The sequence below is a fragment of the Patiria miniata genome, unplaced genomic scaffold, assembly GCF_015706575.1.
Source record: "Patiria miniata isolate m_02_andy unplaced genomic scaffold, ASM1570657v1 HiC_scaffold_4, whole genome shotgun sequence".
Lineage (NCBI taxonomy): Eukaryota > Metazoa > Echinodermata > Asteroidea > Valvatida > Asterinidae > Patiria > Patiria miniata.
This window is the reverse complement of record NW_024037071.1, coordinates 9,818,440-9,833,219: the sequence shown is the minus strand read 5'-3', so window position 1 is coordinate 9,833,219 and position 14,780 is coordinate 9,818,440. Positions and strand designations below refer to the sequence as shown.

The window sequence follows — 14,780 nt, the reverse complement described above, 5'->3', positions numbered from 1 at the left end:
AACTTTTTGCTGCGTCATGCACTAGTTTGAATTTGACGACCGTTACCGGCATTTTCCAAAACTCGGCGTGGTCTCATTTCGGCTCCGCCTGCTAACAGTGCTGTTTGGGTGTCTAACTTTGAAGATTGCACGTCAAAATTAGTCAATGTTTTCTGACAGAAGTATTTAACTGTATATCATAACTGTATGATATATGAAGCAAGTGAATGATTTTTAACAAAATTAATCGGAACATTAAAAGCTTTATGTGATAAGGCGAATTCGGAAACGAAGCCGAGCTTTGAAAAAGGGCCGTCAATGTCGTCATGTTTATTTTTAGCCACGGAGGCTGCCTGACCTACAATTTAGACGTGTAGACGTCGGGGGAAATTGTCAGGTCGGGGAACCAGACTACCATCCACGATCTCGTGGACGATAGCAGTTCGTCTGGAGAGGGCGCCCTCTAACAGCGATGGTTCGCGCTTTCGCGGAATAAACAAAAGGAGAGTCTTGGAACCAAGACTAGCCTGAGCACAGTAATTGCTGGAAAATAAGGAAAAACCTATGGGCTGACAGAGATCTCGAGGTTATGCAAACTTCTGTACATCAGGAATATGAGGCGCAGACTTTGACACATCTGTAAAGCGTTTTGAGAAAGTTCGTCTTGACCGAGTGAAGTGTTTGGGAGCTGAATTCAATTCCGGAAAAGACAATCTGTGAACTAATACCGCTCAATATTTTGGGGTTTCCTCTTCCCCATATTTTTGCGATGGGTGTGGCAGCTTGCGTCCCCCGCTATTTCGTCTATTTTCAGCCGTTTGTTGGAGGTGAATTCGCCCCGCGTTCCAGCTTATTTGCACCGTCAAAGAACTGCCATCCTTGGACTCGTCCTTCGCTGCAGAGCCTGGTCAAGTCCTTGCCCGTGAGATCTTTTAAATTATATGGTATAAGATATTATCTTAATTGTGCACTAGCGTATAACCTAATCATTGTACACTTGTTAAACCCTATTGACACTTGAAGTATTTAACATTCTCTCATTAAATCACATTTGGGAACATTCAGGCTTTTTGAGTAATTTACATTCACGGATAGTTTGGAAATCTTCGGATGGTAACAATGATTTCGAGAAATATCGAAATCCATTTCAAGATATTACCTCGAAATCCATTTCAAGATATTATATTGAAATCCATTTAAAGATATCTTTAATTCCATTTTAAGATATCGTAAAATCCATTTCAAGATATCTCGAAATCCACTCCAAGATATCTCGAAATCCATTTCAAGGAATTACCTCGAAATCCATTTCAAGATATTATATTGAAATCCATTTCAAGATATCTTTAAATCCATTTCAAGATATCTTTAAATCCATTTCAAGATATTTCGAAATCCAATTCAAGATATCAATAACTGGATTTCGAGATATCTTTAAATGGATTTCGAAAGAATTTAAAATGATTAAATCACATTTGGAAACATTCAGGGATTTTTGAGTAATTTACATTCACGGATAGTTTGGAAATCTTCGGATCGTAACAATGATTTCAAGAAATATCGAAATCCATTTCAAGATATTACCTCGAAATCCATTTCAAGATATTATATTGAAATCCATTTCAAGATATCTTTAAATCCATTTCAAGATATCTTAAAATCCATTTCCAGATATCTCGAAATCCATTTCAAGATATCTCGAAATCCATTTCAAGATATCTCGAAATCCATTTAAAGATATCTCGAAATCCATTTCAAGATTTCTCGAAATCCATTTCAAGATATCGCGAAATCGTTTCCACTCCCGTGTTACATTAATATAGAGTGCCCTTATCACGTCTTTCAATTAAACCCTCTGACATGCCACTGGTGAAAGCGGAAATAGTTTCAAGATATCTTGAAACAGATTCGAGATATCTTGAAATGATTCAAGATATCTTGGACTAGATTTCGCGATATCTGGAAATGGATTTCGAGATATCTTTAAATGGATTTCGAGATATCTTTAAATGGATTTCGAAAGAATTTAAAATGATTTCAAAATATCTTTAAATGGATTTCGAAAGAATTTAAAATGATTTCAAAATATCTTGAAATGGATTTCGAAAGAATTTAAAATGATTTCAAAATATCTTGAAATGGATTACGAGATATCGTGAAATTGATTTAGAGATATCTTGCAATGGATTTAGAGATATCTTGAAATGGATTTCGAGATATTTTAAAATGGATTTCGGGATATCCTGAAATGGATTTCGTTTTGTATTCGATTTGGAGATATCTTGAAATGATTTAACAATGGCCTACCAATGAATAACCGCCGCTGTAGAATGTTTCACCTGATGGATTTGGAAAGGATATAGTTCATATTTCCAATTTTGTTCCAACTACTATGGGCACTACGTCAAAAAAAAATACCAAAGGTCACTTAATAATTGTTACCCATTAATGTGGCCGATAATATTGCCCTTCCTCATTGAGGGCAGTTTTTTGCCAAATACTTCAGCAATTTTTTTGCCCTTTACTGGGCAAATTAAACCCATTTATCAAAAACCCGTTAAAATCATTTCTAACATCTGTTATCTACAAACACGCACCTGCAAACATACATGTTTACATGACATACGTAGTGTGGCCATTCTTTTGTTTGTTTTTTTGTAGTCGAAACCTGTCGAAAAAACCCTAATTTGAGGCTTACTCACACTGTAAAAACTCTTTCAACCCATTCCCCCCCCCTATGATTCCCCTTAGTGTTTCTCTTCATTTTGCCACATATAAACCTAACCCCAAAATGCCTCTAAACCTGTTTTCCAGAGAGGGGGGGGGAACACTGTGTGGACGTAGGCAAGTCCACACAACGTCGCTGCTACCTGATTTTATATGCCTATGTGGACCTCTTTTGTTCGGAAGTCCAAACAGTGAACGTAATGCTTGTACACACACACTCACGTTCGCACAGGCAGTCTACCACTTTTCCGACCGATGATCTGCCATGACGACTCTACGTGTGCGCGTTGCGGCCCCCATCATCGATGTTGCCACATATTGGGTGAATTTTGCGTGAATCCTACCCTTTTCACCAATAAGCCAATGTACCCAATAACGAGGCAACGGCAATATATTTCCCCAACATACCATATTTGCTACCCACGTCTTCCTTGAATTATGCTCAACTTCGGAGATTCTTAAAGTATCCAACTGTTTTTATTTACCAAACAACGCTAATTAAATAGCCAATAAATGGGGAAATATCGGCCAACATTTCGTCAGCGACACCACGAAGTAACACCCAAGTGGACTTCAGTGCTCGCTACATACGCGCGCGTATTCCGAGTGATATTCGTTTTCACGAAGTAACACTCATGTACACTGTGCCCTGAATCGGTCATTTTCGTTTTCACGAAGTTACACTCATCTTTATTTCACCAGTTTGAAGGCTTTTGATTACAATTTTCTGTAATCCTACAAGAATAGGTATTAATTACATTCCTGTCAAACATTTTAAAACGCTTTAATCCAAATAGTATTTCCGTAACAGTGTGAAAACGAGAATCATTCTCGCCAGTGTCCGATGTGCGCGCGCCCTCACGAGTGTTACTTCGTGAAACCAAAATTTGTCATTTTGCGGTTTTCACGAAGTAACACTGAAGTGGACTTGGGTGTTACTTCGTGGTGTCGGTGACAATTTCTGCGGCTTGTAAAATACCCAACGAATCATTTGCCTAATATGTTAACAATGTATAGAATTACCATAGTTACGGATGATATTCCCTTTATTGCACTCTTTATTGTGTCCCTACATGCAAATATTCACTCCAGGAATGAAATCAGTTGGGTGTCATTGAACTAGACCCAATGGGAACCCGATCCATTACTTTCCTCACACTTTAGTTACGCACTGTATACGATGTGTGTTATATATTTTCTATTATCAGTATATATCTATTGAAAGTTATGAGCACATGTCAGCACGTATAGGCTTCTTTTGACAAATATAAGCTGTATCCCAATTATAATCGTTGCCTTAGAAATTCTACAGAACGGAATACAGAGAGGCAGTATATCCAATAGCATACAATAATTGCACAGGCCTCTCAAATCTCAAAGTCAAAATCCAAGCCGGTCCCTTCCATCCTCAGGGCGTAGATCTTGTCGAAGAGGGCGCTCTGTGCCACCGTGAAAGTGTTCTTCCAGTTGCCGACTTGTCCTGTTGCGGAAAAAAACAGAAGGTGAAAAGTATTGTTAAATCGACGACAACATACTCCTGGAAAAATACTCCGTACAATACAGGGTGAGTCCAAAAAAACCAACGAAACCCTAATGTCGGCACCATTGTTTTAGTGATGTTCTGCATGAAAACAAATCAGATAGGGATGTGTGTGAATTGTTTTCGTTTTGCTGAAAGAAAGCACACCTTTTTGTGATCCGTGCACGGACAGAACTTTAATACGGTGGTTGTGTTTTAAATTCCGTAACTTGAAAAGTACATGAGTGATTTGAATGATTCTTGTACTAAAAGGACGCTTATGAAATGGGCTTTCATATCCTAGATTTTGAAAGTACTACATGCAGAACTTAACTAAAACAATATTCCCGACATTTGTGTTTCGGTTTTTTTACTCACCCTGTATTTCATTGCATTGGCTAATAATGATAACTACTTTCATCTGGCCAGCTTGCAAATTCTCCAGAATTATTTGGAAAATCACAAGCCGAAGCTCCAATCCCTGCAGGATTTAATGGCGGGTCGGAAATGTCCACTGTTTATTTTAAGGTGATGAGGCTGTGCCCATCGCCCACCTTTGGTTTTGTCTTTGTTCTTGCCTCTGGACAATAATTCTCCGCAGCTTTTCTATCAAACGACTTAATAGGGTGTAATGAAAACAACACCGTTTTAGTTCGTGACAATTTCCTAGTTTTAAAAGTTGTTTTCACTTAATCTTTTATATGAAAACTGTCAATCAATCAAATGATGATATAATCAACAGTTTTTTGACGTTAGGCATTTAAAAACCGTGACGTCATCACACCGGGAGTGAAATGCCAATCAAGACATAAAAATACATGTTCGTGTCATTCGAAGAAAATCTTTTCCTTCATCGTTTGTGCCATTTTTACATTGACATTCATGACTGAACTGAACAGCGTACAACTAAATGCGAGCGTTGCGCCCAGTGTCACCCGGCGTTTGTCACAAAAACAAAATGATACACGTATCTTTTGTTTTCCAACGTGGATCAGGAGAAAAAAGAAGCACGAAACAAAGCAACACAGTGACCAGTTTAAATTGAAAGGTATGAAAGATGGGAAGAGACATAGGAATGGGAAACCATTAAAAAAAAAAGAGCATATCTATACAGGGTGACCCAAATGTTTGCCTTTTTTTCAAAAACGTGATGTGTGAATTTTTATGTTTTGGGTATCAGATTAAAGCTGAGAACTTTTCTTTGAAATACCGAAACAATCATGAAAACAGCACATTGGGTTGCTGAGAAAATGCCAATTCTGTAAAAGAAGTGATTTTTCATCCGTTCCAAAAGTGCTTCACAAACAGTGAAACATGTTACTGTAAGCCCACTGCGCAATTATCTTTCATTTATGCAATTTTTGATGATCAAAATGTTTAAAATGGGACTAAAAAGGATAAGGTACCTGTTCGGGTGGATAATAAAAGGTATTTCCATCAAATTAATTTGTACGTTTGTCATATTATGTGCCGTGTTGATAAGGATTGGGACACAATGCGCTATGCATTTCATGCACAAATAGGTACAATGAAATCCCCTAACCGTGGTAATGCCATTGGAATGGATGAAAAATCACCTCTTTTACATAATTGACACTTTCTCAGCAACCCAGTGGGTTTTCATGAATTTTTTTGAGTATTTGAAAGAAAAACTCTCAGTTTTAATCTGATATCCAAAACAATAAAAATTCACCGATCGCTTTTTGAAAAAAAAGGCAAAATGTTTCAGGGTTGCAATTTCTTTTGGGTCACCCTGTGTACCGAAACCTTCTGAGTTCAATGGATCACCCAATAATCAATGGAATAACACTACCGCATCACACCTCTTCTTAGATATGGAAAGTCGCGTAGAAAATGGGTCATGCGTTTCCCCTCCTCCCCGCGTTCTTCCTCAATCTGTTGATAAGTCTTCTGCATCCCACCAAAGGTCACGCGTTCCACGATGTCATCGATGACGTCATCGGATAGATCCTTCCCGAGATGCTGAGCTAGTTTGCAAATGGAGCCCCTGAGGTCCTGAATATTAATTACGAATAAACACGAAGCCTTGTGGAATTTCGTGAAGCGTTTGACTCAGTTATAGTTCTGAATATTCCCATATTTCTTCCCCATATAAATTCAAGCTTCACTGTGTGGTGATCAATTTAATATTTGTGAAACGCCTTATTACAAAGGGCACAAATTTAAATGTCCAATAAATAACACAGTGATAATTAAGGCCAAAAAAAAGGCTCCGGTTTCTGGTATGCGCGTGCGTCGCCATAGCCATGCGCGTCGGCAAAATGAAAAAAAAAATTCAATGAAAGATGATGTCTCAAAACCGCCAAACTCACTGGTTTGACTGGAATCCTGCTGCTGCACAATTTTAACGTGTTTTTAGATTGGGTTATGGTCGAGAATAAGCTTTATGTGGCCTCTCTGGACTCCCATATATTTGCACTAAGTTTAGTCGGGCACCATTTGCAGTCATCAGCCGACATCTGAAGCAAAACAATCAGGTAAAAAAACAAAAAGCCGCGTCGCCGCACCACTTTTTGGGCAAGCTCCATACCAGAAACCGGAGACTTTTTTGGGGGCCTAAGACAAGATAAGTTTGCGGTAGCACCATGTGAATAAATGTCTTTTGTGAGTATGTGTGGTTCACAAGATAAGTTTGCGGTAGTACCATGTGAATAAATCTCATTTGTGAGTATGTGTGGTTTAGAACCACACATACTCACAAAAGAGATTTATTCACATGGTGCTACCGCAAACTTATCTTGTCTTAGTATCTTTCCACCATGCAAACCTTCAAATCTCAACAGTGATAATCGCATAATATTGACGATTACAGTTACACCTACATCCTGGGCTACAATTACTGACAACTAGTGGGAGTCGGGTTGGCGCAGTTGGGGAGTCAGATTGGCGCAGTCACTTTCCTTGCCTTCCACCTCTATAGCTCGGGTTCGATTCCTGCCCGTGGATTGGGTTTTTCAGTCCCTGCCTGATTCCGTGGTTTTCTTTTGCCAGATTCCGTGGTTTTTCTCGGGTTTTCCTCCCACCTCGAAAACTGTAATTTCTTCCCATTGTCTTCTCTCTGAGAGTTTATTCAGGCTTTCGAGCTACAGTGCCTAGGGCACTTTTGAGGAATCCTCGTTTTCATTACCAGAAATAAATGAAATAAAAACAAGCTCGAAATCATCTCGGAAGCTGCGGGCCAGTGAGTGTGTGTTCGTACCATCTATCTCTAACATACTGGGCAGAAGGCACACAACGATACAAATTCTAGTATGTACGCGCTCTTGCATGACATGTCTCTGGCATTGAATAGAGGATTTCCCATTTGTTGAACGTCACAATGCAAACTTGCCCTCGATAATGCAAGTCTGTCTGCCCTCCAATAGCCTTTAGTCAAGTCCCACGCGCTTACCCGGACACGTGACGCACCCCTGATGCTGACACGTAAAAAGACTAGCACGAGCAGCGAAGTCGCGAGGGCCTTTACCATCTCGTGGTAAGAACGCTTATGTTTTTCTTTACATCTGTCTATGCCGATTTGGTAGACATGGCGCGCGTGCTGTTGCTGGTAACCGCCAACCACCGTTAGATGATTTGTTTATATTGCTTGATGTATATTACGTGAATAAATGAATAAGTGATTAGTTCCACGAGTTAGTAAAGGGGCCTCGCGGCTTCGCCGCTCGTGTCTTTTTACGTGCCAGCATCCGGGTAGCGTTACGTGTCAGGATGGTCCGTGTATAGGCGCGTGGGACTTGACTAAAGGCTAGCCCTCCAATAAACCTGACACAGGGCCTCAAGCAGAAGCTGGCTAAGGTGAGTTATAGTGCACAGGTGCGCATTCCAACGTTTGTTACTGACTAACTAACCTACGGATTGACGGAGCGACATAATTACTTGTAGAGCTGCTTTTCGCAGCTAAAAATCAAAAAGTTTCACTCGAGGGAGTTATTACACTGTGTGTACTGAACGCTGACGCAGAAGGAGGACACAAGAGGTGATTTGGAGAAAAAAAAATTGTGAGCCCCCCTCCCCCCCCCAAAAAAAAAATCCTGGGTGCGCCACTGTTTGATCATGGAGATTCGATCGATATACGACGGCATTGCGACAGTGACAGCGACAAAACCATCCGGCCGAAAATGATGGTGACTTGCACCGTCTGTATGGCCTTCTCAGCATCACTGCCGAGTTTGACCCGACTCAGCTTGTCTAATACCGACCTTGTGCAGATCTTCGTACTTGACAAACAGACAATTCTCCGTGTCTCTCTGATTCCAATAGCCGAGCACGTGGTCAAACCAAGATCCGAAATACACTGGAGGAATCAACAAAAACGATAATGATTCGCAACAGTCATAAATTACGTGGGACCGGTTTTACAGTACTAATTGTAATAGTCAATGTTGTTGAAAAAAAAGATCGCCCTACATTTGTGTGTACAGCGAACGGGAAATAGGGCACGGAAGTAGCACTTTGCAAAAGCGATATCGATTTCGTTATTTATGGGTTGTTTTTTAAGCGGGTTTTTTTTTTGCACGGTAACTTACATTTTCCGAGACAAAATGCCCAGAACACCTCATCAAACTTCCAATGAGATGCCATGTTGACATAAAAGGAAACCAGCACGTCCTTTGGGTTTCGGGCCACGTACACCACCTAAAATATAACAAAAACAGAAAACGATATGTACACAAATTTATATACGTTAATTACACACAAAACATATTAAGGACCATTTGGAATTTGCGAGTACGAAAGACGTACGAGGAACACTGAAAATTAGCTGTCGATAATTTGTATGTCACTAGGAAACAACCTGCAGTTAATGTACGTGTGGTGAGACAGGCATCCGAGCGGAATGATTAACGTACGAGATGTGACATCAGGTGTGCTTATTTACCAGACCTACGTTAGCTGCTACATTATGTCTGAAAAGTTAATATGTCAAAAACAAAGGTGATGTACAAGCATGCAGAACAGAAAGAGATCAAAGTCGATAATGGGGTACTAGAAGAAGTATATAACTAAATATGCTTATCTGGGACAGGAGCTTTGGCCAGTTGGTAATCAAGTACATACATGAAAAGGGAATACGGGGATGGGAAACTTTTAGAAGGCACTATTTATAAAATCCAGCCCAACCATTGCATATTGCGACCAATGATATGGAAGCCAAACTTAAACTTGGAGCAAAAAAAAAATGAGATGGGGAATTTCAAACTGCTCAAAGAAATGTGGAGTGGAATGTTAACTGGTTACACTAGGAGAGATTGGAAGAATAAATGGGTTTATCAGGGACCCGACCAAAGTAAATGATGTAGTGATGACAGCAAACAGGACTAATTGGACATGGGCTGGACATCTTGCAAGAAAAGAGGATGGAAGATGGAGCCACCACAACCAAACGGCAACCACTACACATAACACAAGGAAGAGAAGAATACCGAGCTGGTGATGAAAACGGGGACAGCAGCTTGGAAAAGACATACCAAAAATAGAGCAGCTGTAGGATGATACAGGAGGAGGAGGAGGAGGAGAAGGAGAAGGCGGGGGAGGAGGAGAAGGGGAAGGAGGAGGAGGAGGAGAATGGGAAGGAGGAGGAGGAGAAGGAGAAAGCGGAGGAGGAGAAGGAGAAGGGGAAGGAGGAGGGGGGAGGAGAAGGAGAAAGCGGAGGAGGAGGAGAAGGAGAAGGGGAAGGAGGAGGGGGAGGAGAAGGAGAAAGCGGAGGAGGAGGAGAAGGAGAAGGGGAAGGAGGAGGGGGAGGAGAAGGAGAAAGCGGAGGAGGAGGAGAAGGAGAAGGGGAAGGAGGAGGGGGAGGAGAAGGAGAAAGCGGAGGAGGAGGAGAAGGAGAAGGGGAAGGAGGAGGGGGGAGGAGAAGGAGAAAGCGGAGGAGGAGGAGAAGGAGAAGGGGAAGGAGGAGGGGGGAGGAGAAGGAGAAAGCGGAGGAGGAGGAGAAGGAGAAGGGGAAGGAGGAGGGGGAGGAGAAGGAGAAAGCGGAGGAGGAGGAGAAAGAGAAGGGGAAGGAGGAGGGGGAGGAGAAGGAGAAAGCGGAGGAGGAGGAGAAGGAGAAGGGGAAGGAGGAGGGGGGAGGAGAAGGAGAAAGCGGAGGAGGAGGAGAAGGAGAAGGGGAAGGAGGAGGGGGGAGGAGAAGGAGAAGGCGGGGGAGGAGGTGGAGGATTCATGGCAGGGGCGTAAATCCGGGGGTAGGGGTATATATCCCCCAACACCTTTTGACCAGGGGGATGGGTTATTGAATCAGCCCCCCCCCCCCCCCCACACACACACTTTTTCGTGATGAGAAACCAAAAAAATGCGGATTTCGAGGTATTTATCGAACTTCTCAACCAACAAAATGAATTTAATAGCACTGAATAATAGAGAAAAAAAGTGCAAAAGCTTAAAATGCGGCGTTTTGATGCATGTAATTGCTTTGATGTAAGTAAAGATGTACATCTGTATCATGAACAGCACCCCCTTGTATAATGTGGTCTCCAGCTCCCACCCCCACCCCTTCGGATTTCACTTAAAAGGAACTTATGTAGATAAGTTATGTAGCTTATGTAGAACTTATCGCTGCGCGAACGTCTATAAGGTTGCATGCAGATACGTGCTTGTCTTTTCAAACAATGCACGAAACGGTTCTTCTTTGCTTCTGTCAGCCTTTATATTTGAAAGATAGAACAGCATATGAGTTATCGAGTGATAACTAAGGGCCTTAGGCCTTAGGGGTAATTAAAGTTAGGATTTTTGTGTGCCCAAGTCTGTAAGAATGTCTCCCTATGGGGAACCGAAGTGTGACGTCATTTAGAACCAGAATATGTAGTGCAAACCATAGTGCAAACGAACGGTGTAAAAAACACAAATTTCAGTGTCGAAATCGTCGAATGCAATATGGTCAGATACTGTCCAATATTATTATACGAGCCCTTTTTCACGAAAATGGCGTCACGGTCGTCACCCATAACATTTAAAAACCAGACGTTGATTAAGAGTATGCTAACGTCTAAAAGTGCATTTTTCCGTTCCCTTTTTTTCCTGGTCAGTTAAAAAAAACCATTACTTTACCTTTGCTTGCCTGCTTAAGATTTGAGGAGGTCGAAAATTCTCCATACAGTGGCTTGCGATGCACCGTGGCGATGCCATAGCTGCGTATGTCTTGTACCCGGGGGTCACACACTCAAGTTCAGCTGGGTCATCTGCCAGCGCCGTCTCCAGCCCAATGTTCATGAAAGTGCGGTCGAAATTGCCCTTCCCATCGTGAAGGATATATTGGACTATTTCCCCCACCCAGTGAGTGCCTTTTATGGAATAGAAAAATCGGTGAACAGAGGTTTTAGTGCCGTACTAGTTCACAAAACCGAATTGATTGTGGCTGTAAGAAAAACACAACAAAGACAGCAACCAATAGAATTTATGTATTTATTTTACATCTTGATAATAATTATTTACAAGGTGTCTGTTGGGATTTTTTTTAGAAATCCAAACAGCATGAAAGGGGACAAAAGGGTCATCGGTTTTCACTAGAATGATTGGTTTAGTAAATGCGCCTTCCCCATTAATTAATTTTGGAAAGTGGGCAGATCTCTGATTTAGTAGAAATTTTTGAATTTTAGTTTGGTTTGTACGAAACGTTCTCCATTCGAATATTGGCCGTAGGAAGGATAGAGATTTGCAACGGTAATAAGAATTGCAGCTTGTAAAAGTTAAGGAATTTCAGTCAGTACTTTCAGATAATGTCCAATATATGGAAGCAAAAGCAAAATTGAAACATGGGCAAATTGGTTGCCGGGCTAAAATGTTCAAGTTTAGTCTCAGAAATTGCGAAATTGGACAATTCGGAAAACTCTTTCAGAACTTCAAACCTACATAATCGTGTCGATGAACAGGTAGGGCCTAATTATAAAATCATATTTCCCACTGAGAAAACAAAAAAAAGTTGAGACAAAAAGATCTAAAACCCATTTGGTAACGTATCTCACATGCAATGAGACCAGGGGCGGATCTAGCTTTCATGAGACGGAGGGGGGGGGGGTTGATTATAAATAATTGGAAATACACAGTTCAAAAACACTGTCGTGTAAGTTTAATTAAACAACATAGCTATTTCTGCATCTCGAAGGTATTATGTCGAGTGTGTCGGAGGGACAGGTGGCGACAGCGCAGGCTTATCAATCCTTCAATGGCCTACCTGATCTTGGGTAGGTGAAGACGTACACGTCGTCATCGCGCACTTCAAAAGTCTTCAGGGCTTCCAGATTGGACCGCGACGCGAAAAACGGGAACTTGATCCCATTCACGACATGGCAGCCCGTCTGCTTGTCACGTTCCGCCAGCTCCTCCTCCAGTTGTTGGTGCGTTTTCCCGTTAATCAAGTCCGGCATCAACGCCTGGATTTGTTCGGCAACGCTCATGATGGCGGCAGGGACAGAACACCAGTACAGACGGTTGGCTTGGCCTACCAGTATCTATTCGATCATGTTCTTTATGCGTACTGAAATAAAGCTGCATGACTTTTTACAGTACGTTGTTACTGTACATACCCATCATCAACCCTTCCTGAACATTGAATTCTGTCAAGCATTGCAGTTCCGCCAGATTGCGTGAGTTCAGAATGACCTTTGAGCGTAGTCCCATGGACCTGTAGACTTGACTTCAAGTCGGTAATTGGCCGGTTTTTTTTTTCACGCACACTGCGCGATATGCATGCATGGAAAGATATTACACATACCGCGAGTAAATGCTAAAACAAATTGGTAGTAAATGCAATTGCCAGTTTTTATTAATATGAACTATGGTATTATTTGTACTTAATGAAATTTGTTAATATTAATTTTTCGCGATTAACATTAATAAATGCGGTACTTTTTGCGCAAAATTGTGTTCTTTTATATTTTCAAGGTAGCCCCAACCCAGCCTTGAAATATGACAAATAAATATTTGAAATCTGAAGCATTTACTCCTTTTTATTCATATGAAACGAGGTAAACGCTTATAGTGTAGCAAAAGCTAAAGGTAAAAAGTAATTATTTTCAGATTTTGGCGTAGGTTTTTAGTAAAGGCGTTTGCTTAATTTTCATTCATACACATGCAAATGCTTAAAAATGTTTATAAAAGCAAATGCCATGTTTATTCATACGAACATGGTATCATTAAGTACTTTATGAACTTTGTTAATATTATAATAAAAAAATTCTCGATTAACATTAATAAATGCAGTAATTTTTACGCAGAATTATGTGCTTTATAATTTCACGGTTGCCCCAACCCAGCCTTGAAAATGACATGTGCATAATATTTGAAATCTGAAGCATTTACTCCTTTTTATATACGAAACCTGTTGCAGAAACCTGTTCAGGCATTATCGCAACGGAGTATAGGTACTCAAGGCACTGGGAGTTATGTCTATTATTAGATGAATGAAGTACATGAGTTATATGAGACCCATTATGTAGCACCTTTTAAGGGTTTACAAGGTGCTGCGGCCACTGCCAGGACACCGGGGCGAACCCCTTCTCTTAGCGACAAGTGTTACTGGGTTCTCTAACGTGCATTCGACAACACACGGGACCTACGGCTTTACGTCCCATCCGATGGACCAAGCAAGAATGGTTAAGTGCCTTTCTTAAGGGCACAAGTGTCCGCCAGCGGGCTCGAACCCACGTCACTGTTGCCTCTGAAACACCAGAACATGAGTCCGGTGCTCTTAACCGCTAGGCCATGACACTCCATTTCGTCTTTCAAGTAAACGATTATTAAATTATTTATTTATTTCTGGTAATGAAACCAAGGATCCCTCAAAAGTGCATGCCCCAGGCACTGTAGCTCGAAAACCTGAGGAAGCCTGTGGAGAAAGACAATGAGAAGAAATTACAGTTTTACAATCCACATAGACCAGGGTGCCGATGCACAGCGCATTGTGCACGTAAACGGCGTTGCGTTCGTCACGTTTGGCGCGCGTTTTTTTTGTATATGTGCTCCAGCACGTGACCCTCCAGGTAAGGTCGCGTGTATGCATGCGCTGCCGATCTAGTGAATATCGGGAACCAATTTCATGGAACCCGTAACGGTTAGCGAGAAATCGCCACTAACTATAGCGGAAAATTCTGCGCTAACGGTTAGCGTATTTCACGGGTTAGCAAGGAATTTTGGCTTGTGCGCATGTGTACTTCCCGTAACTAAGGATTCTGTGCTTACAAGGTTAGCGCAGAATTTTTGTGCTAGCTCGGTTAGCACAAAATTGCGGGCCGTTAGCACAAAATTTCGGCGTTACGGATTCCATGAAATTGGGCCCAGCAGATCCTCAGTCTAGGGATTTCATTGGTCCTTTACACTAAGATTTCAAAGGTGGTCATTGAAATGGGACTTGAGTTCCATCCACAAAAGAAAGTTGCGTCTATACTTGCAGTGAAGGTGGGTTTAATTTTAGCCCCATCAAAAGTACACATACAGTTTTCTAAAATCGGCATAGCTTTGTATTTTGTGTTAATGTTTGGGGATATTTTCTGGTGTGTCTGTTTCAGGTATTTTTCGTTCAAATGCGGGATACATAATTATT

At 41.3% G+C, this 14,780-nt stretch overlaps 1 protein-coding gene across 1 annotated transcript; it reads right to left on the bottom strand.

The window, feature by feature from the left end:
* Positions 1-3,427: 3,427 nt before the first annotated feature.
* Positions 3,428-12,799, bottom strand: LOC119739733 (sulfotransferase family cytosolic 1B member 1-like). The gene is made up of 6 exons (XM_038214770.1): positions 12,414-12,799; positions 11,291-11,523; positions 8,773-8,881; positions 8,446-8,540; positions 6,049-6,241; positions 3,428-4,186 (listed from the first exon to the last, which is right to left on the bottom strand). Exons 1-6 carry the CDS (start codon positions 12,634-12,636, stop codon positions 4,074-4,076), a joined length of 966 nt encoding a protein of 321 aa, XP_038070698.1. The 5' UTR covers positions 12,637-12,799; the 3' UTR covers positions 3,428-4,073.
* Positions 12,800-14,780: the final 1,981 nt, after the last annotated feature.

Excerpts from the sequence above, each read along its gene's own strand:
- LOC119739733 (XM_038214770.1), bottom strand. The coding sequence starts at position 12,636 with ATGAGCGTTGCCGAACAAATCCAGGCGTTGATGCCGGACTTGATTAAC. Across the intron at positions 11,524-12,413 it reads CTTCACCTACCCAAGATCAG|GCACTCACTGGGTGGGGGAA; the intron begins GTAGGCCATTGA and ends ATTCCATAAAAG. Across the intron at positions 8,541-8,772 it reads GGCATTTTGTCTCGGAAAAT|TGTATTTCGGATCTTGGTTT; the intron begins GTAAGTTACCGT and ends TGATTCCTCCAG.